The sequence below is a fragment of the Buteo buteo genome, chromosome 27 (genome assembly GCF_964188355.1).
Source record: "Buteo buteo chromosome 27, bButBut1.hap1.1, whole genome shotgun sequence".
Taxonomy (NCBI): Eukaryota; Metazoa; Chordata; class Aves; order Accipitriformes; family Accipitridae; genus Buteo; species Buteo buteo.
The window spans coordinates 11,331,650-11,353,566 of NC_134197.1; the positions used below are offsets into that span (position 1 = coordinate 11,331,650).

The 21,917-nt window shown below is 35.3% G+C and overlaps 1 protein-coding gene across 11 annotated transcripts in view; it reads left to right on the plus strand.

The window, feature by feature from the left end:
• SNX29 (sorting nexin 29) overlaps window positions 1-21,917 on the plus strand; it is a 144,771-nt gene that overhangs the window by 58,161 nt on the left and 64,693 nt on the right. For 7 of the 11 annotated variants that reach the window (XR_012654569.1, XR_012654570.1, XR_012654571.1 and 4 more), the window contains 3 exons: window positions 5,578-5,694; window positions 8,486-8,541; window positions 9,572-9,653. Coding sequence is in view for 5 of the 11 variants with exons in the window: in XM_075058763.1 (XP_074914864.1) it covers window positions 5,578-5,694; window positions 8,486-8,541; window positions 9,572-9,653 (255 nt within the window). In the remaining 6 variants the exon portion in view is untranslated. Of the gene's footprint in view, window positions 1-5,577; window positions 5,697-8,485; window positions 8,542-9,571; window positions 9,654-11,520; window positions 11,623-14,605; window positions 15,188-21,917 lie in introns of those variants that run through there. The other 4 variants (XR_012654572.1, XR_012654573.1, XM_075058766.1 and 1 more) reach the window with 4 other exon arrangements.

Below are 21,917 nucleotides of genomic sequence, written 5' to 3' on the forward strand. Positions count from 1 at the left end.
GCAGAGAATGGGGGGAGGGGGAAGGTAAAACTCGTGGCTTGAGATAAGAACAGTTTAATAGAACAGAAAGGAAGAAACTAATAATGATAATAATAACAATAATAAAATGACAATAATAATAAAAGGATTGGAATATACAAAACAAGTGACGCACAGTGCAGTTGCTCAGCACTCGCTGACCAATGCCCAGTTAGTTCCTGAGCAGCGATCTGTCCCCCAGGCCAGCTCCCCCCAATTTATATACTGGGCATGACATCACATGGTATGGAATACCCCTTTGGCCAGTTTGAGTCAGCTGTCCTGGCTGTGTCCCCTCCCAACTTCTTATGCCCCTCCAGCCTTCTTGCTGGCTGGGCATCAGAAGCTGAAAAATCTATGACTTAGCGCTTAATGCTACTTAGCAACAACTGAAAACATCAGCGTGTTATCAATGTTCTTCTCATACTGAATCCAAAACATAGCACTATACTGAGAGCTACTAGAAAGAAAATTAACTCTATCCCAGCCAAAACCAGGACAGTATCCGCCCCTTTTGCTATACCATTTACATCATGCTCAGGTCCCATATTTTCCAATACAGCCTAATCAATCACCATCACCTTTTCTGTCCTTTGAGAACGTATATACACACACACACACTGGACCATCTCTAAAACGTTCGTTGAGTTCATTTAGTCCACAACTTTGGGCTCCGTCTGTCATACTAGTCTTGGTCTTTCTGGGCAGGAGGGGTGGTGCAAAGTCTGCTCAGTCGGCAGAGCAGGGTCAGGCTTCAGTGTGGTGTGGTGAGCGGGTGACACTGGGTGCAGCAGGAGGATGGTACGTAGTGTTGGATTTTTGCTTGCTGAAGTCAGTTCTGGCTCCATCACTACTGTGCTTTGCTCAGTTTTATCCCAGCCGAAACCAGGACACATTGGTAGTACTGCAATATTGCAAGCATTAATATGTAGTTCATTCAACATGCAGAGTTCCCAATGTACTTTGAGTTGAAAGCTACAGCTTATTTTCTTCTTGTTGGTTTTGATGAATTGTGACTTGTGGTTACCTTATGTAGCTATAGTAAACAAACAAAAATCCACACCACAGAATTAAAAAAACCCAAACCAAAACAACTAAAACCCAACCCTATTCCTAGATGGCTCTTTCAGTCTGCCTTGAACCAAGTAACTTGCTTGCAGATGGAAATGTGAAGAATACAAAATGAAAGTTTTTAAAAAGAAAGCAATGACTAAGCATTTTATGGCTGTATAAGTAGATTTGTCTGAACTGTCTGCCATTTTGAGTTTTACTGTTTTTCACTTGTAGAAAAATGAAATTATTACTATTTAGTAGGATACCTGCTCTTTTTCGAAGACCTTTGGCTTTATTTCTGTTGGAGAAAAATGTAGAAGAATGTTGATTTTTTTAAAAAGGGCATCTTCTCATGGGAAAAATACACCCGTGCTTCCACTGAGAGCAAAAGGAAGTAACTTGCAGTTCTGCCTAGAGTTTCTTGGGAAATACATTGTTTTGCATTTTGTGACAATTGGGGAAAAAAATGCCTATACCGGACAAAGTCATTAATTCAGATGTGGCTCATGCAAAAACTTTTATGAATTTTAGCTGCAAATTATATTTTTAAAAAATCTGAGTTCCACTAAACACCCTTTTAAAAAACCTCATTAATGTTTTTCTTGTTGCAAGTTCTTAAAATTCTGTTTCTCTACTATAAAATACTATTGTATTATTCATATACTTAGTGAAACATTCCCCTTCATGATAAGGATTTGTGCTCTTTAAGCATGCTTTCTAATATGACCAGGACAAAATCTGAATGATCATCTGGCCAAGGGAAACTTTGCTCATTTGTACTTTAATTTTCTGCTTTGAACATATTGTCTTGGAGAAAAACAACTGTGAAGATGATTGAAGTCTCAGTAGGGAAAATTACTGCTTAAGCTTCAGTGTGGAATGAATAAAGGAAGATGTGATGCCATAAAATGTTACTGAAAGGATATAATTATAAGGAGACCTCTTTATTGTTTTTAGCAGACCTTGATGTGGGAAAAATTAGAGGAACCTAAGTTAATATTGTTATTCAGAAGTATATCTCATTGCTCCTTTTGGTTTGCTGTGACGGTAATACATTTTTCTGTGACAAGAAAAAGTATTGAAGTAACTTAATGACTAATAAAAGTGATTTTCACAAGTAACATACCTGCCAATTTGTCCTTTTGATAACATATAACAAGTGATTTGCTGTTTTATTTGCTGTTAAATTTTCTTTCTGTTATTTACCTTTGCTAGGGGCATTAATAAATTTTTGTATTACTTCCAGTGTTTTGAGAAAGCTGTTAAATTTACGTGTTAATCTAGCCTGCAAGTAGAAAGTTATTTCAAGGACATCCAAATTAGAGGGAGAGAAAACAGTCAGATATTACATCAGATAGTTTGGATTTTGTTCTGATATAGAAACAGGCACTGAAAAATCAGTCATGATTTCAAATATATAAACTACAGCGTTTTGCATCCATTCATAAATTTCTATATTGCCTTTGATAACCAATCAAACAATTCTCAGTTCTGCAGTTTTTCCTCTGTGCATTTGCAACTAGTAGCATACTGCATCTTTTTGTATGTGCAATACAAAGAGATTCTGCCTCCCAGCCTAGGCTTTTTGTAATTTACAATGACCTGCTAATATTAACCTGAATCTCAAAGGGGCTTATGATATTCTTAAATATTACACCACTCACTCACTTTGAATTGGAATGAGTGTTTAAGCCAGTATGGAAAATAATTTATCCAGAGTTATTGACATTATATTATTACTTTACCTAGTAGAGTTGGCAATTTTGTTTGGTGCATAAATGCTTGTAATTTAGGAAGGAAAACTGCTTGCTAAGTGGCACCTACTATGTTAGTCATAACGCAGAAGTTCATATGGATTTAGATGCCTTTTGTTTTTGCAAAATGAGCTTCCGAATTACTAACAAGTGTTTGAAGTCAAAGACCCTTTTTTATCAAGGCTGATGTTGAATGAACAATTGAGATATGAATACATAGTGTCATTAAGTGATAACGTGGAAGTCCTTATGTTCTGATTTTTATCAGGAGGACCCAGAAAAGAGTGTAATTATGAGGCCGGGAAGTTAGTTTTTCTAATGGGATTAAGTGCAACAGAAATATTTGAGAAGAACAAAAACAAAAGCAGTAGATTAAAGCTGCTTTAGTACACTACTACTACTACTACTAAAAGCTTTTGACTGTTGAAACTATATTAATAAAACGTTAAACCTTTACACTTCAGAAAGTGAGGAGTGAAACTAAATGGTAACTCAGACGTGTTGCAAGTTTTTTTTAATTGTGTAATATTAATCTAAAACTGCTTACATTATCAGGCAAACAAATAAAAATGTTTGCCTCTTTGGTTTTAAATAATCACTCTGTGAAACCTTTAGCTTTTGTACTTCCTGATAGTCCCATTACAAGGAAAGTTTGTGGTTAGTTCGGTTACTGGGTTTTAGTTTGTAATTTGCTGAGTATTTCAGAATAGTTTGTAAATTCAGAATTAACAAGAGAGATCAGTCTGTAGACAAATCATATCTGGGCTTAGTTTAGCTCTTTTTGCGTATATGCCACACTGATAAATGACTGGATTTGAAGGACTCCCTCTAATATAAAAAGAAATCGGAAAAGAATACTTGCAGTTCAACTCAGGTATAATTATTTTTATTTTTAATCAATGATGTCAGCTCCTGGCTTGTCAAATTGAAGCTGTTTTTTCTGTTTGCTTTGATTATGTGAAGGATACAGGTTGTCTGGAATAAAGCATGAAATTAAAGGCAAGCACTAAATTAAACAAATTGAATTAAACTGCTTTATCTTGGGGAACTTCTCTGGGGAAGAGAGAGAAGGCAGAGTGGTAATTTGAGAAAAGGAAAGCATGAAATTCATAGGTAGTAGTGAACTGCTTCCAGAAGGGAAACTATGAACTCATAAGAGATTTGGCAGTAGTCCAAGTCCCTGTGCCATCGTTGAAGGTAGTGGATTGATACTCATCTTATTCAGCTGTGCTGTCATAATGTTACCCCACTGCCTCTCCTATTCTAGCTTTGGATGGCTATGTGAGGAGGCATTTCAAGAGTTGGTGTAACCCGAAAAACACATTTCGCAGTATTGTTGTGGTAGCCTGCTATACCCACTAGAGGGGCCGACCAGTTACTGCTTCTGTTTTCATCTAGCTACTGTTAAAATTGTAGCTTTTCTTGCTGTGCCCTGGGACTGCTCATCTGGTGCTCCACCTCTGATAGTGGCCCTCATCAGTATTCCTTTTCTTTAATACAGGAGTCATATAGGGAGGATTTACTTGGAAACTTCTAACAGTGGGGTTTTCTGAAGAGTCTTTCTTTTCTCTTGAAAATAATTCTACAAACCCTTTTCAGCTCAAATTTCTTTGCTGTAAGGCTACAAATGGCATTATCAGTTCAAGACAACTCTCTTTCCAGGTATATTATGTACTGATGGGTCATCCATCATAACTGAAACTTTCATTCAATTTTATAGTATAATGGTTCCAATAGAATTAGCTAAAAATCTTGCTGAACACAGATTTCAAATTTCTTTTAGCCTTGCTCCCTGTTTCTGCTAGTTTCCCCATCACATTCTCTTGATGATAGCACATTACTGCTACTATTTAGACCTTTGCTATTTGGGAACCCTTGTCCTTTTGGAGTTCTTCCACATTAAGCTGTAGGCTTACACTTCTGTGTAAGAAAAAATCAAGAGCTTAGTATCATCTTTAACCTTGATTTGAGTTTTATTGTTTCTTGCTTCTCTTGGCAGAGAACCAACTTAAGCATAGTTTGCTCTGTAAATTGGTATACTTTTCATCCTTGTCATTCATCCAGCCCCGTTCACTTTCATAAACATCCTGCATCAATTGGTGCTTTCTTGACACTTTGACTCAAAAATGGAGAGCGCAGACATATACTTCATGTCCAAAGAGGCTGTGCTTGAGGCCACGCTATTTACCTATGCACAACAACTTGTGCCACAGTGTAACTGTGGTATTTATGCTCTTTGACCCCTCACAGATTTGCCTGGGATGAGTGGACTTATAGCTCCAATCCTATTAAAACTCCAGTAAGAGTGCAGAATATATTACTCATGAATTATTGACAAAGTTTAATGCAGTTTGTGCATTTTGCATTATTCTCAGTTCAAAATATTGTGATTAGTTTGTAACTGTTGAGTGCTGTGTTCATCAAAGAATTAAACTGAGAACAAAAGTTAATAGGTGTTTTATTAGAATCAGTTGCCATAGGATCTCCTCTGATAGGAATAAAATTGGACATAGAGTTGTATTTTGTCCTATTAAATTCAGTATCAAAACCTCCACTTCAAGGTATGAGTCAAAATTTTTATTACAGTGTCTGTTCTTAATGGTCCATTCAAACTAATGCATTAACAATGAGGTGCACTACTTGGAGAGTATGGTAAAATAAAAAATATAAATAAAAGTTTATACCTGTAAGAAATTACACAGTGTGGGTTTATTTTCAGTTTAGAGTTTTATCTCTTGGCTTTGTTTTTCAGGTAGCTGAAATGCATGGGGAACTGATTGAATTCAATGAGAGGCTGCACCGTGCTCTGATGGCTAAAGAAGCTCTTGTGTCCCAAATGAGACAAGAACTAATTGATTTGAGAGGGCCGGTAAGTGTTTGTTTATTACAATGTAGAATACCACTCTGGAAAAAGCTCAAAACCATTACGTGTGATGAAATAAAATATATATTAGCTTATAAGAAATAACAGCTAATAATACATCTGTCAAGAACACCTTACTTGATATTTCTGATAGTGTTTGATTCTCTTTAGCAGAATTGAATGTACAATAGATATATTCAGACAATGAAATTGTTTTCTACTAACTGTTGCTACACTTTAGCTTTTTGTGTTAAAAGAAAAGTTTGGGTTGAAATTTGAAAATGAACAAGGAGAAAACAGAAGGAGTCAAGAATGTTCCTAATAGTTGTCCATCTTCTGAGGGAGGCATATTTTGATAGTTTTTGTTCATGTGATTATGTGCTATTGCTCCTTACTTTTTTGTTTGCATTGGAAGCATCCATGCCTATTTTATCATAACATTTATGTAAGGTGGCTGACAACAGTTCTGTGTGCATTAGTGAAGCAGAATTTCACCTATAATTTTCAGCCTTTTAGATGGAAACAATCATGTTACTGTGTTCAGAGATGACAAATGATAAATCACATACGTATTATAGTTGTACTTTCTTACTTGGAGATTTTAGGCTGTATGTCCCTGCTCAGAGATTTTGTTTTTAACCATGTATCTCCATATCCTAATCCAGCAGTTAGATATTGATACTATATTTTAATGTATCGGATACTGAGAGAAAACTAAATCCTAAGACTCTTTAAGAAGTGGAAGTGGTACTATATTTTTAAGTGCTAGCTAAATGCTAGTTGTTATTAGCTGCTGTTGTCCAAAATGAAACTGTGAATTGAATACAGTCCTAAAGACTTTTGCGTTATCCTAAGTGGATAAATTTTAATTCTGTATTAGTAAACAAAACTCTGTGCTGATAGCCTATCGGTTACTTAGTAGACTTTAATTAGAAATTTCAAAGTTGGTAGTGTGTGTAACTGCCAGAAATTATGGGATATGAATATTTGATCCCCCTTTCACTGGTTTGAAAATACCAGACAAGTTCTTAACATTTTATTATTACAATAGTATATAATTTACAGTTTCTTATAAAAATAGCTTCCATGATTCTTCACTGTCTTCTCTTTTCCATTTAATGCTGATAATAAATTTTAATGGCCATAATTTATGAATTTAAATGAATTGTTCACAGTGATCTTTCCAAATTTCTAGTTACTGGGTTACAGAATTTCTGCAACAAACAGAGGAATATTAAAACAAAAAGTATGTGCTTTCAAGGGTATGAGGAAATACATTGATGTAACGTCTTCATCACTGTGTTTTGCATTACAATGAACAACACTTTAATTACCATCTCAAAATCAGTAACCAATCTGTTTCAACATAGGCGTGCAAGAACTCATTAATGTCAACCTTTTTCTTATTTCCAAAGTCCACACTCTGAGGTTTTTATACAAAACTTTTACTGAAGTTAATTAAAAAAGCTGTATGTAACTGGTGGTAGGATTTGTAACTTCAGATACAGGCAAAGAGAGGGTGCAGGTTGTAGGCAAGATAGAAGAACGTCTATTTTCTGGCACAAGAGCCCTGGAAAGCCAGGCTGTGTGCTGCCACTGGAGGGTGGACTGGACTGTGAACAGACAACAGCTGATGGTAGTAACTGAGGGAGAGGTCATACTGGCCCTTCCCACCTCATTCATCCAAAAAAGGACAGCAGAGGTGTTCAGGATTCTGTATATATGCCCTGGAGCTGTCTTGGCTCTTCACATTTGTCTTCCTCTTTTCCTTTCTCTGGCAGGAATGACTTATTTTTTGCTGAGCCATATACTTTTAATCTTGGAAAGGCAAAATTCAGTTTTGTCTTGTGTATTGGGAAGTCTTGAGCTGGTCTGTCAAAGCATCTGGGAAGTAGTTTTTCTTTAGTCCCCTTTGAAATTTTATATTGCTTTGCAATGAATAAATACATATTGCTTTAAAATAAGCGATAATATATATTTAAGTTTCTTGGGCAGCAAATCTTCTGAAAAACAGTAATATGCATGCAACATACATTATAGAGATACACTGAACCAATATTTAACTAATGTAGAAGCTGTCTCTGGAAGTTTACAACTTAGCTGTTTTTCTTCATCAAAACACTAACTATTCTGGATTATGCTTTACATTTTACAGTATTTAAAGGAGAGAAGTTAGCCTTTTATGTTTACCTAGCTTTAAAGTAAGGTAAAAAGTTATTGCTGTTTCAGCTCTAAATGCTCCTTCAATCTTGTTTTCTCATAACTGCTACTTCTTTTGATTCTACAGGTTTTAGTCCATCATTGCCATCTTTATGAACTTTTGTAGCTATATAATGCTTTGTAAGAGCACAGCTAAAATAAAATTATCATGTGCCTTTCTCTTAATGGAATGTTGGTTGTAAAAGAAAGTGATTGCTAGGTTTTATATGCTTCATCTCTTCCCATAAATTGTTTATACGCACAATGTACTTTTGTTTCAGCATACTTTGCTTATAAAGGCCAAATAATGATGCTTATTTCTGGGTTTTCCATACCTTTCAAAATTACATGCTTTTACAAAGCCCAATTTGTTTCTTTACAAAACTATAGCAAATTCTAACATGAAGAACTCGCAAGGGTGATATGTTCATAATCCTGTCGCGTGATTGTTTATTTTTCTTTTATTGTTTCTCAGTAATAGTTTTTATTGGCATTTAAAAATTGAATGTTGAATTGTAATTTCCTTTTAATATTATGCTTTCTTAATAGAAAGCATAATAACCAGTGTGTGGGAATTATTTCTGTTTTGTAAATATAGGTCCCTGGAGATTTGAGTCAAACATCTGAAGATCAGAGTTTATCAGATTTTGAAATGTAAGTTTCATAATACACATATTTTTCTCTTTGTACTGTCTTTATGGGAAAGAAGAATAAGGAAACACATTCAATAATTTGCTTTTCCTATATTATTCCCAGTAACTTAATTCTCAGCTTTGGTGTTCCAGTGTTAAAAAGTATGGAGAGCTGCACAGTCCGTGCCCTAATATAGTTTTTAATAATGTTGAATGAATGAGTTTAGATTTATGAAGATTCTCTTGGAGTGCTCTTTCAGTGCACTAGGTCTTGGTATTCTAACAAAAAGTTACTGCTTTCTGTTGCTTTGAGTTTGATAGATGCTAGATGCTATTATTAATGTGATGGACTTTCTCATTTTTACAGAGTAACTCCTAATCAGTACAAACAGTACTACCAAAAACCCCACAAACAACCCAGGTGGTCATCCCAGATCATTCTAGAGTGTTGTGATTTGGAGTTTTGCCTTTATTAGTCAGACTAATAAATCTAGATTTTTGTGGATGAGGGGGTGAAAATGTAGCTGATGTCTTTGAATCATAGAAATTTAGATATGAATTACAAAAAGTGGATGGAAATGACTTCTCCATGTTTGTGCAGTGCTCTTCTGTTATTTAATAAATTCAGGTTTTTGCTGTTTTTTGCTCAGTTTTGTGGACCAAGGTGTTGGGTTTGTTGAACAGTTTTTGTTTCATGTGTATAATCAAATGTTGTCAAATGCATGCTGTAAAAAAAACCAAAACAAACCACAAACCAAAACCAACTAAACAAAAAATGCCCCCGCTAAAACCAACCAAAAACCTGCAAAGGGAATTGTTTCAGTGCTCTTTTTCAGTTACATTAACTTTAGGGAACACTTTTAGATACAGCAGGTATCTAAGGTAGCCTTTTAAGGTTCAGGCAGAACTACAATTTTTGTAATACTCCATTTGAAATGTTAAGTTGCTTTATTGGTCACTTTGATCGTTATCTAAATCACTGGAGGTAGTTGCTTTGCAATTCTTATACATAAATATGATTCCCTATTTTAAGTTTTCTCTTTCCTCCTCAGATCAAATCGTGCTCTTATTAATGTTTGGATTCCCTCAGTCTTTCTGCGTGGAAAAGCTGCTAATGCATTCCATGTTTACCAGGTAAGTGATACATCTTAACACAGATCCTGTGTAAACGTTTCTGACTGAAATGGCACATTTTAATAATTTAAAGAGCTCAGTACAATTTCATTAGAGGTCAATTAACGAACAGCAGCAGTAACTTAATATATTTTCATCCATAGGATTGTCTTGATTATCCAAATAGCATATTTTGAGGGTTGGCTTTTAATATTTAAATACTTTAAAAGCATGCTAATAAGTTGACTGCATTGGCTGGGGTGTACAACAATTCAATATTAATCAGTACTGCCTTCTTCAGTATGCATGTACATATTCTGTTTCAATTTTTGGGATATCAGTGACCAGAAATGTTGCTTGACAGACAGAGAGATGTGGCTTACTGTAGTAGCTCACTCAGAAACATTTGGAATGGTGCAACGAGCCTTCACTATGTGTCATTGGATGTGTTCATAGTATGTTCTGCTTCAGCCGGGTCTGAATTTAGGGGTTTATGCTCTAGCCTGCCTTGTAGTTGAAGCATTGAAATCCTATACTGTTCCTTGATTCCTGGATTCTTGGTTTCAGAACAATTATACTCTCCATGGATAGAATGGCAGGGCAAACTTTAAACCCTCTTTAATATGCTGTCCCAGGCTGTTTGTATTTCTTTATTTGTGGATTATAAGCAGCTGCAAAATTTTTCTACTTTTGTTTCAGCTCTGAACAAGATTTCTGAAGCTTTTTAACATTCCTCTCACTCTGAATGATGATTTTTGTAGAATTTTGAATAATTTATGAAGTGTTGACGGGTAGTTGAAAAATACAGGAAAACACCTACCTTTCGGCCAGTAAAAGACAATGAAAAATAAGACTTTAGCTAATGGAAAGAAAAGCTAACAATACTGAACAGTTAGTAATTTGTTCAAAAGCATTGAATACTCAATCAAATTCACGTGCACAAGTGTTTGTGGAAACATAACTTGTTGACAAGTGTGATTATTTTTGTCTTTTTGGCTCTCACATACTCCTCCACTCTGCTGTCACTGGCTACATGTTCTCAAACCCATTCTGCTATTGCAGAAATTTGTAGAAGCATCAGTGTCTCACACCACCACATCACTTCTTACTCTAATGATGTTGCAGTTCTGTGACCACTAGAGGAGCTCTGGTTCCTCCTGCTTGTTTCCTAGGTTGCTCTGTGTTATTCTTTTCATCCTTCTTTGTCATTTCTTAGGTTTCTCTTGTTCCTATCAGCATGCACCATTTGCTTTCCACCCCATCCACCATTTCCTCACCAGGTTGGTTAGCCTGTTGGCAAAGATGATCTTGTCCCACTCTATCAGGTGGATTTCATCTCTCCCAGCAGTCCTTGATCCTTAGAGACAGTCCTGTAATCATAAAAGGCAAATCTTATCAGTGGCACCTGCTGTGCAACCAGGTATTGATCCACCTGCTCCTACGCAAGCCTTTTCCCTCACTGGCAGGATCTAGAAGACCAGCTGGGCTGCTGTGCATTTCATCCTTGTCCCCAGGGCTGTTTAGTCACCTTGATTTGGTAATTAGTCTTCTCTGGAATTAATGTTGCTGCCTGTGTGGATGAGCAGCAAAGGGTAATATTAAGGGGTACCTCTTGTGTACTATTTAAAAAGCTTTGAGTTTTAAAAGTTCAGTCTTTCCTCAAGCATTTTTACATGTAGACTGTTGATCAAGCAACAGCTGAAATGTGATGTACCCCAGATTTTTTTTTTTCTCCTGAAGTTGCATAGAAATTTTGAGTTTCTGTTAGATAACTGAAAAATAAGACAATTCCAGAAAAATATTTGGTATCTGAATGATGAGGTCTTTTGTGTTTGCAACAATATGACACTCGAATTTCTACATTCCCTTACTTTTTTTTTTTTTTGAGTTGTGTCTGCAGTACAGATTGAAATGAAGGCACCCAGTGAATATCCCGATAATTTTTAAGTGCATTTCTGACTGCATAGGCCTGGCACACTTGTTAATGATGGTGAGAAATGACATATTAACAGTTCTGTCTGTACAGCATTAATTTTGTGTCTTTTTAATGTTACTGATATCTGTTGTTATGTGAAAGACAGAAGAGGGGGAATATGACCCAATAGTTGATCTTATCTTTTCCTGATACTCAGGAGAGCTTATGTGGATGCAATGAACTCAGTTTTACATTTCTTTCACATTTATGTGAAAAGTTAACATAATTTCTAATTACCAAATTCTAAGCATGAATTTTTGCAGTGGGAGACTTATTGCAAAGAAAATCACTCTAAAATGTTTTCTGTGTAAGTTGTGAATAAGACTATGGCTTTCTCAGGTGTGTTTACTAATGGTCTGTTGCTCACACAGGTTTTCCTCATTTGGTTGGTTACTGAGAAGTAGAAACAAAACAATTGTTGCAACTGCTTGTGGATAAGCTATAGGCAGCTCATTAGTAAGAGGAGATGCTGTGATAGATCAAGGAATGTGAGAAAAACTGTCTTTGTATACTATTAAAGGTTCTTAAGTTCAGTAGTAACACTATTACTGCATAGTTTGGCCATTTTTTTTTTCTTTAAATGCTGCCAGTTTGGAGGTCCTGAGTGGTTAAATGGTGAGAAAAAATATAAGAAGAAATGAAAGGAAAGCACATAAGCACATCTCCGTGTCCTTTTTTCTAACAGATAATTTGTGTGTATTGCAAATAGTTGCATTTTTATCAACAATTTTAGTTTTAGTATTTTCTTTTTCAGTTGCATTCTATTTGGTTGAATGGGAAGAAAGAATACTTTTTTATTATTAAACTTGCTTTTGTATTTTGAGTTTTGTTAGTGTTGTTACTACTAAGACATGAACCAGAAACAATTTATTTGTAAGATTGCTAATATGCCAAATCTTTCTTTTTTTTTTTTTTTTTTTGTAGTGAAGTGTTTTTCACTAAGGTATATTAGAACTGGATTAAAAAACATTAATTATTTGAATAATTTAATTTATTTTTAATTTTACTTGTAACTTGATATCAAACAGTTACTAAAGATTTCAAAACTTTTCATGCAGTTTGATGGTACATGACTATGCAAATGGCATCATGAAAGCTTGGAAAGTATGCAGAATTCATATATGCTATAGATGTTCTGCACGTTCTTTTTCAATAGGAAAAATATTGAGATAAACTAAGCTTCCCAATTTATAAGAGGTTCAGGGCTTTATCCAAAATCTGCTGAGGTGAGTAGAGGGTTAGATGTTGCTCTCAGTTTGCTCTGGTTAAGGCCCTACTACAGTGACTTGAAAAAAATTTAGGGGGTTTTATTGTGCTTTTGCACCTTACTTCTATTTATCATTGGCATGGCTTTTTAGAAAATATGTTGTGTTGGTACAGAGTGGATTTTAACAGACTTCATCCATTACTCATCATCAGTGGAAAACAAACAACTTGTAACTGAAGGTTAAGCCTCTTGAGAAGAGGAAAAAAGGAAGCAAAATATCATTGCAAGATTCTAAAAAGATTGAAAATTCTAGATTTACAGGAAGACACTTTTGAGAATTTTATTAAGTTCTTTATGTCTACAATATATACTCATAATGTTGGGCATCCATAGTGTGCAAAATTCTGTTTATTGGTATATGTATTTGAAAAATGTACAAGTTCTTTTGAATATGCTCTATTCATTATCTATTCACACTAGCAATTTATGGGACGTATGTAATGTGGAAAGTTAGAAGCGTCTATCTAGAATAGACATAGAATGTCGGTCGTCAGGCTAGTTTGTCTTTCTTACAGAACAGCACAGAATATCATACACTTCCTCTGGTGAACAATTGTATATTTGCTCAAATTTGTCTTTTAATCTTTAAAAAAAAAAGTGAGCAAGAATTACCTTTAGAAGTGACCTAAAACTATAATTCTTACTAAACTTTGATCTCGGTACCTACTGAGATCTTTCCTTATTGAAGAATACATTAATGGCATTCCTACCAGTTTTTGATCTCAGTAACAGGAGTTGTCTGGGAAGAGTATCTGTCAGCAAATAACTTTGTTTTCTGCCACTGTGCATGTGAAAAAAAGAAATTTTCCTAAATAGACATACACTCTGTAGCATAGCACTATGATGAAACACTTGAAGTGATTGCCACATCTCTGATCAAATATGTAGTTATGTGCTTGCTGAATATATATTCTGCACTTTATAGCTACCAGGAAAGCATTAATTTTTAAAACTTCAGAATAGCCTCAATAACAGCACTGTGCATTTATCTTGTTAAATCTCTGCCAAAACATGTGCTCCTGATTACAGGGGATTTGATTCAGTGTTGAAATTGTGGAAGAGGATATTTAACAGGCTACCAGTATGTAATGAACAGGCAAGGACTGGGAGTGACAATTAGGATAAATGACTAAGCTCATTTCTGAGAGTCCTCTTATTCATAATAAACATTATTTTTGCTGCTTTATCATTTATTTCTCCAATGGCAGAAAATTAAAATGCATGTATAACTCTTGGTATCAGCTACATGAGAAATTGCTTGTAGTATATCAATGTAAAGGAAAGTAGCAATATTGCAGAATATTCATATTGTTGAGATCGTTACCAACATCTTTTGGAGTTCAGATTTCTCTGCGAGTACTTGAGTAACCGTAACTTGAGATGTAAAAACTGACTCTTGGTTGTGCTGGTTAATTCTGAGAAAAAGATATGAAATGAGCTTTGGAGAAAGTTAAAATGTGCCAGTTGGAACAGGCAAAGTTTGAAACTTTGGGTTTGGGTAAGCATAATTTTTAGATAAGCTAAATACTTATGACTGTATTGGAAATTAGCCTTAAGATGCTTAGCCTGCCTGAAAAGTAGATTGTATGTGTAATACTATTAAGGTAAGATGTTGCTGCCAAATGAAGATGTTACAAAAGGGCATGGACCTTGATCATTGCTTTTCCAAATGCAGTTCATGTAAATGTGTTTCTAACATTGCTTGATTTGTTCTGCATTTTCTGTTATTAGAAAGCTAAAGAGATTGTCCTCCTTTCCCCTCCTGTTATGAGCCACCTTGTTACCCTTTGCTGATTTGAAGTTGTGTATCTCTGGAGCATTTCAGTTGATGGAGAGAGGAAGACAGTGTGCCAGTGAAGACTTGCTGTCACATTTATGGTTGATGCACTTTAGAATTGTTGTGCCTCTTCTGTCCCTTTTTGCTCATAAATGCATATTTTTTAGCAGAAAATAAAACTACTGTGTATTTATCATGTGTCTTGCAAATGACCAAAAGAAGGTGGAAAGAATTGCAGAGCACCTCAAATAGTTCGGAAAAGTATGAACCTATCAGTTCCACAGTATCTGTCATCTTTTTTTGTGGACTTGTAAATACTTCTTAAGAATATAAGAATTAGGAGAAATAAATCTGGGTAGCTGTGCCTCTTCAAAATCAATGCCAATTTTGCATTTGTTCTTCTTAAACCAGGAAAAGAAATGAATGGCATGTTAATTTGCATATCAGAAGGGCCTGACCTGGACAGGATAAGAATAGACTCCAGCAGGAGTTTTGTCATAGTGCTCACTTTTTAATTTTTTCTTTTTAATGTGATGCAGATTTGTAATGCTGTTTTGAAGGGCGTTTCAAAGCATTTCATTTTGTGTCATATTAATATTTGGTATGTTTTAGATGTCATGTTCAAAATCAGTACATCTTCCATCCTTAAAAAAAACCCAGATCTTATTCTTCAGTGAATATAGAAGCAAAAGTTTCCAGCTCCAGCATACTTGTTGCATAGTTTCAAACATCAAGTATTTTCTTTAATTTCTGTTAAGGATTATGGATTCTGGACAAGCTCAGAAATCAGGTTGTGGACTCTGAAATCAAGCAACATTTTCTAATGAATCCTGTTAAATGTGGAAATTTTAATCAGAACTCTGTAGAGTTACACTGTACTCTTGCAGTAATATTTAACTGGCAGAATTTACTGGTTATGAATCTTAAGAATTTAAAAACAAGGTCTAGAAACATAGCCAAATTTTATGCTCGGTTTGAATGACTGAGTTCAAGGGGACAGTTGTGAGCAGATTAATCGCTGCTCACAGCTTAGCACTATCTAATACTGCCTTAAAAACTAAGAGCCATAGACTTATATCATTCAACTGTGGCTGTTAGAACAATTAGATGCTGTATAAATTTTAGTGAAAAAGCTATTTAGAATTGAATGTGCACTTAAGTGCAGTTACTAAGTTCAATTAAGAAATATTTTTTCACTTGTTTTCCGAAATATCACCATTTCACAATAATTGATGAGCTTTCAGATGACTACAGTAAACAAATAGTGACTATAATAAATAAAGAGAAAAAATAAACATTGTGATACAGGGCTTTTAACATTAATTAGCTATTTAGGGCTTTGTTTTCTCTTGTACTGTGAATAGTTCTCTGACGACAAATATCCCTACTGAGAAGAGGTGGCTGTAAGTGTTGGGGAGTTCAATTTCGTCATTCCCTAGGGTATCATATGGGACTGAAAGATGGGAAGACTTCATATTTCTAGATGGGCTACTAAGCCATGGTGTGGAAGGTGGTGTTCCCTTTGGTTTTCAGTGATACAGCGTAAAGGAGGGTATGGAGGATTCAGACAATTGGAGATCTAGTATTTTGCTGCATGAATGAAGAAAATGTTGGAAAAATAAAGAAATTGGATTCATCAGGATTTGGATATGTTTCTGGAATAAAGGGAGTTTTCAGAGGGATGATTTTAAATGCAGGACTCTCTTATTGGCACTTGAAGATCATAAAATTTATAAACTGAGAAGCAGAGGAAGGTGTTTGGGATCAGAATAGGAATTTAAATAAACTAAAATGAATTAATTTAAACTCTGTTGTAAAAGGAACAACAAAAGCAAAAATTCACTACTGTAATGTTTAACTATAAAAAGAAAATGAGGAAAAAATGAGGAAGCTGGTTAAAAAAACTAAAAGGGACATCTAAGATGGTTTGCAGGCATAGTGGGGAGACTATTTAAAAACTTGGATACTGCTCAGAGGAAATGCATATCCTACTTTTAAAAAAGAGAAAAGAAAAGAATGACTAAGCAGCAGAATAAGGAAATTTATTAGAAGTAAAGAAATACAGTTTAAAAAATAGAGAATTTAAGTAATCTCCAAAGAAAAATAGAAGAATGTACGCATTCTGGAGGAAAAAAGTAGAAATACAGTGTTGCAGGCCTTTTACAACTTTCAGAAGGCATAAAATCTAATGGTCTCTTTTGTACGTGTCAGGAAGAGGCCACTTGCTAAAGTCAGTGGGACAAATACTCAAGCAGAAGAAGAAGGTCTCAGAACATAAAACAGTAACAGAAAAATACATATTTTAAAATCTAGTTTACCATGGAGTTGTTATGGAGTATTCCCATTCTGGATTATTCCTTGTGGAGAATTAGCAGATTGTCTGTTTTAAATGAAATAGCAGAAGATCTTATTGAACAAATAAAGTATAAATCTCCACATGCAGTTCACCAGGAATTCAGGGGTGAAATAGCTGAAAACTGGCTGATAAATAGAAGATTTTGAAGTGGCTAATCTGACACAATTTTAAAAAGGGTTTAGGGAGATCTAAACCCAAAGTTGTTAGAAATTATTAGGAAAGGGATAGAAAACCAGAAAGCTCTATTACGCTGTGTATAATCTCTGGCTTGTCTATGTGCAGTTCTAGTCCTCTCCAAAGAAATGTATCAGAACTGGAAAGAATACAGGTGAAAAATGAAGCTTTTTGATTTGAGGAGTGTATTAGAAATTCTCAGGCTGCAAGAAAGACAGCTGAGAGGAGAATATGACAGCAACCTTTCAAATCATGAAAGATATGGAGAGATTTGTAACTGTTTCAAAATGCAAGTGGAGCATCCATTGAAACTACTAGCTTGCAGTTTCAAAACAAGTGTGTGACAGTGGTTTTCCCAACATATAATTGGGGTGCAAGACATCTTGCCACAGAGCTTGTGAATATTGAAAGTTTACATGGGTCTAGAAAATAATTGTGCTAACTAAATTGAAGAAAAATCAATCCAGACACAGAAACGTGACTTCTTTCTCAGGAAATCCCGGGATAGCAATATTTTGGAAGATAGGCAACTTTTCTGGATAAATATCACTGTACCTTTTGTTCATGTTCAAGTGTAGTGAATAAAATACATTTCATAATTCACCAAAGAATTTTCTGAACTGTTGAAATCAGTATACCTTGCAGTAATAGTACAGTGGAAGAAACTTGGAGGTCATGGTGTAGGATTAACTAAACAGGAGTTGCCCTTGTAGTGCTATGCTAAGAATGACTAATTTAGTCCTAAAATGGAAATAATAGATATGATTAGGAATTCTCTTTCCTTCCACTAAAGTTTGTCTTCTATGCGTGGCAAGCTCAATCTAATGTTTTCAGAAGCATATCCCTTCCCTTCATACTTGCTCAGCTTTGTTTTGCTTCAGGTTTATATCTCAACTACTGTCTTGCCATTCATTAGTGCTGACAGATTACTAGTATAATTAATTTTGCACCTGAGTAGAAAGATTAATTAGATGACCAGTTGATGTCCTTATTATGAATCAACAAATACTAAGGATTATTTAGACATTACTGGATGAAATCATCTGGGCTGTGACGAGTTCAGACTAGATTATCATAACAATATCTTCTAGCAAGACATCAGAACAATTACAGTTATCCACTTTGAGTCCAAAAGAAGCTTCAGAGGTTTCTTCTCTTACAACGTTTGTGATGGCTATTAGTAAGTGGTAAACTGAGTAGTTATAAGTATTAAAGGACCTAGCCACATATGCAGAAACCAATATATTTTTTACAAAGTAACAGTTAAGAAAGCCTAGTCCTTTAAACAGATAATTTAAATATTAGGCAGTTTTGTAAAATCAGGGTTATGCTGGCAAAAGTCTACTCTTCTCTTATAAACGTCCTGTCTTCTCTAGTTAACTAGTTGCTTTCTGATGACTGCTATTTGTGATCTGTGCAGTTTGATGCCCATCTTTTTTGTGAGGCAGATGCTGCTCAGTCAGCCTACCATTAGAAAGTAATTTCTTGTCTAGTATATTCACAGGGATAAAGACAGAATCCAGATCAGACTAAAAACAAATTTTTGCATTTACCTTTTACCTCTAGATGGTGATAGTTAGTTGCAGTTTCTTTACTGCCTGTGAAGCAAGGTGATTACTGCAATAATATTATTTTATCATATTTCTCAACTGTAGAGGACCTTGTTATTTTCTGCGTACATATGGATACTACTTTCCTGTGAAGTGTACAGCAAATGCCATTGGTCATGCCTTTTGTTGCTATAATTATCAATGGCTGACACTTAAGATAATGAAACTGAGATTTTGTGATTCTTAAAGTGATATCAATATTTAAATGTCTGCTGGCAAATCTGCCTTGTTTGCAGAGCAGTAAACATGTAAGTAAATAAATAAGATTGAGGATAAACATGCTAATTGGACAAGACTGTTGTTATTTGCATATGAATAGCCCCCCCCGATTATCATCAATAAACATTCTTTTCTTACAATATTTTAATCCTTTGACTCTCTTAAGTCTTACTGTTTAATATTGACTGATCTCTTTTTCTCATAATATTTCTTTTTATATTCCTTTAAATGGTGTACTGTTTTTCCTCTCCACTTCGTCTCTGAAGGAAGAGCACTATACCTTCATACGAAGGGACTATTCACAGTACCTGAATGCTGCTGTTTAAACAGAGGGAAGAATTTTCACAGAAATGCAACATAAAAGAGGTGGAGGAGAACAGTATCTGATACTCAAGTGTCTTTGAGGGGGAGGTGCCCAGCAAATTCTTTGGGTGAGAGATGAAACAGTGAAAGCACAGTCTGGGTTCTGCCAGATGTGACTGTTGACCTTTAATTTATACCAGCATAGGCTTCTACCTTTGATGAAATACTAAGTCTTAACAATGGAAGACAATGGATTGACAGTTAAAATAGTTGAAAATTAGGCAACAAATTGCAAAAATTAAACCCAAAGTTGAATGTCATTTCCCTGATGTATGAGGAATTGGATTACTTTAGCAGCTGCAGCACTAAGCAGGCAAAAAGGAGCAAGAAATAACGTTCTAATGATATTCCATCTCAGAGCAGCTCAGGGCAAGTAGAGAAGAAAATGGCCTGGAATGGTTGGGAGAATATGAGAGAAAGATAGGGCTCATGGCATTCTGAAAGAGAGTGGTTTGAGGGTGCATAAGCCCAAAAGGTTGAGTATCCCACTTTTTCCGTAATGGGACCCGAGGATGTGTCAGAGAAGCATAAGAGTAGGTAAAGGAGAAAAAATTTTAAATAGCTGGGATGGAGGGAGTATACAAAGATGAGATCAGTCCTTGGAAACTTTTATAATCATTTATTTTACTAAAGGAAACCATAATTGTCGTGGTTTAACCCCAGCCAGCAACTAAGCACCACTCAGCCACTCACTCACTCCCCCCCACCACCCGTGGGATGGGGCAGAAAATCAGGCAAAGAAGTAAAACTCATGCTTTGAGATAAGAATGGTTTAATAGAACAGAGAAGAAGAAACTGATAATGATAATGATAACACCAATAAAATGACAACAGTAATAATAAAAGGATTGGAATGTACAAGTGATGTGCAGTGCAATTGCTCACCACCCGCCGACCAACACCCAGCTAGTCCCCGAGCGGCGATTCCCTGCCCCTACTCTCCCCAGTTCCTATACTAGATGGGACGTCCCATGGTATGGAATACACCGTTGGCCACTTTGAGTCAGGTGCCCTGGCTGTGTCCTGTGCCAACTTCTTGTGCCCCTCCAGCTTTCTTGCTGGCTGGGCATGAGAAGTTGAAAAATCCTTGACTTTAGTCTAAACACGACTTAGCAACAACTGAAAACATCAGTGTTATCAACATTCTTCTCATACTGAACTCAAAACATAGCACTGTACCAGCTACTGGGAAGACAGTTAACTCTATCCCAGCTGAAACCAAGACAATAATACAACCTAATACATTGATGTGCTTATAGAAATGCTAACCTGGATGCAAAACATACTAGGAAAATAAAAGTAGAATTTTGATTTTCAATTATTTCATACTGACTACAGAAAGAAGAAAACAATTTATGTCCAGTAAAGATAGAATAAATAATAGTTATCTTATTTACAGACTGATTGATGAGATCCTCCTTTCCCTGGCCAGAGCACCCAAAATATTTTATCTGGAGAAAAAGCCAGTAGTTCTTTCATTTTACCTCTATTCTCCTCTGCAGAACCTTCTTTCACTGCAGTGGTTGTCATGCATTGCAATGCCTCTCAGTTCAAAGTGCATGTTTGTGAAAAGTTGTTAATTATTTTGGGGTATTATAAGTAATATTTTGCTGTCAAAAGGAGCTAATTATGTTATTGAGGGAAATCTTCTGTGCTGATTTGATTTGTATTAAAAAAAGATATTGATTCCATCCAGCAAAAGTGTAGGCATGCTGCTTTTGTTCTTTAGTGCCCAGTCACTTTAGTGCTGTTTTGGTGAATAGGAACAGAACTGTAACTACAGAAACACGGTGAGCATAATTCTGCATGCATGTAATTGAATGGAAAGGCCTGAAGTGCATGACATTTTTCTGTTTAGTAGAACAATATTGGCTGTTTTTAAGGTTTATGGCATGCATTGTCTCACATATTTGCCACTGTATTGTTCATTTTTATGAACTAAATAGCAAAAAGTTGAAGATCTAACATAACAAAATATAGTATTTGTAGTCTTTGTGCAAGTGGATAAAATGGTCTTATTGAGATAAAAACTTGTTCACTTTAATTCCTGTTATGTCTCTGTACGTAGAAAGGCACACAAAAAGCTGCTCATACCACAGCTGAAAAGTTTCATTGTTCCGTTTGTTTTTCACTATGCAGAAATTCTTAAATTGGATCATTTTCAAAGTGGGAGCTTAACCATAAATGCAGTCCTGCAGCTGTGTCAAAATATAACTTGCATTTGTATTCATTTCTCACACTTCGAAGGTAACTGGAGAATTCAGCTTGAATTTATATTCTAAACAGAATCCCATTGTCCCCAAGTAAAGTAAAAAAATGTAACTGGTTCTTCCTTTTTGCTATACACTTCCCCTTTGGATTTATACCTTTTACTTCTATATGTTTTGAGTGCAGTAATAGTTTTGATAAAAGCTTCCTAAATAGATTGAAATACATCACTCATCTCAGAAAAGCACACTATGAAATAGGAAGAAAAGGTAGTTCTAATCCCCTGAAAACAGTTATTTCTTAAATTGTAAATTTTGATCAAAATATTTTTTTAAT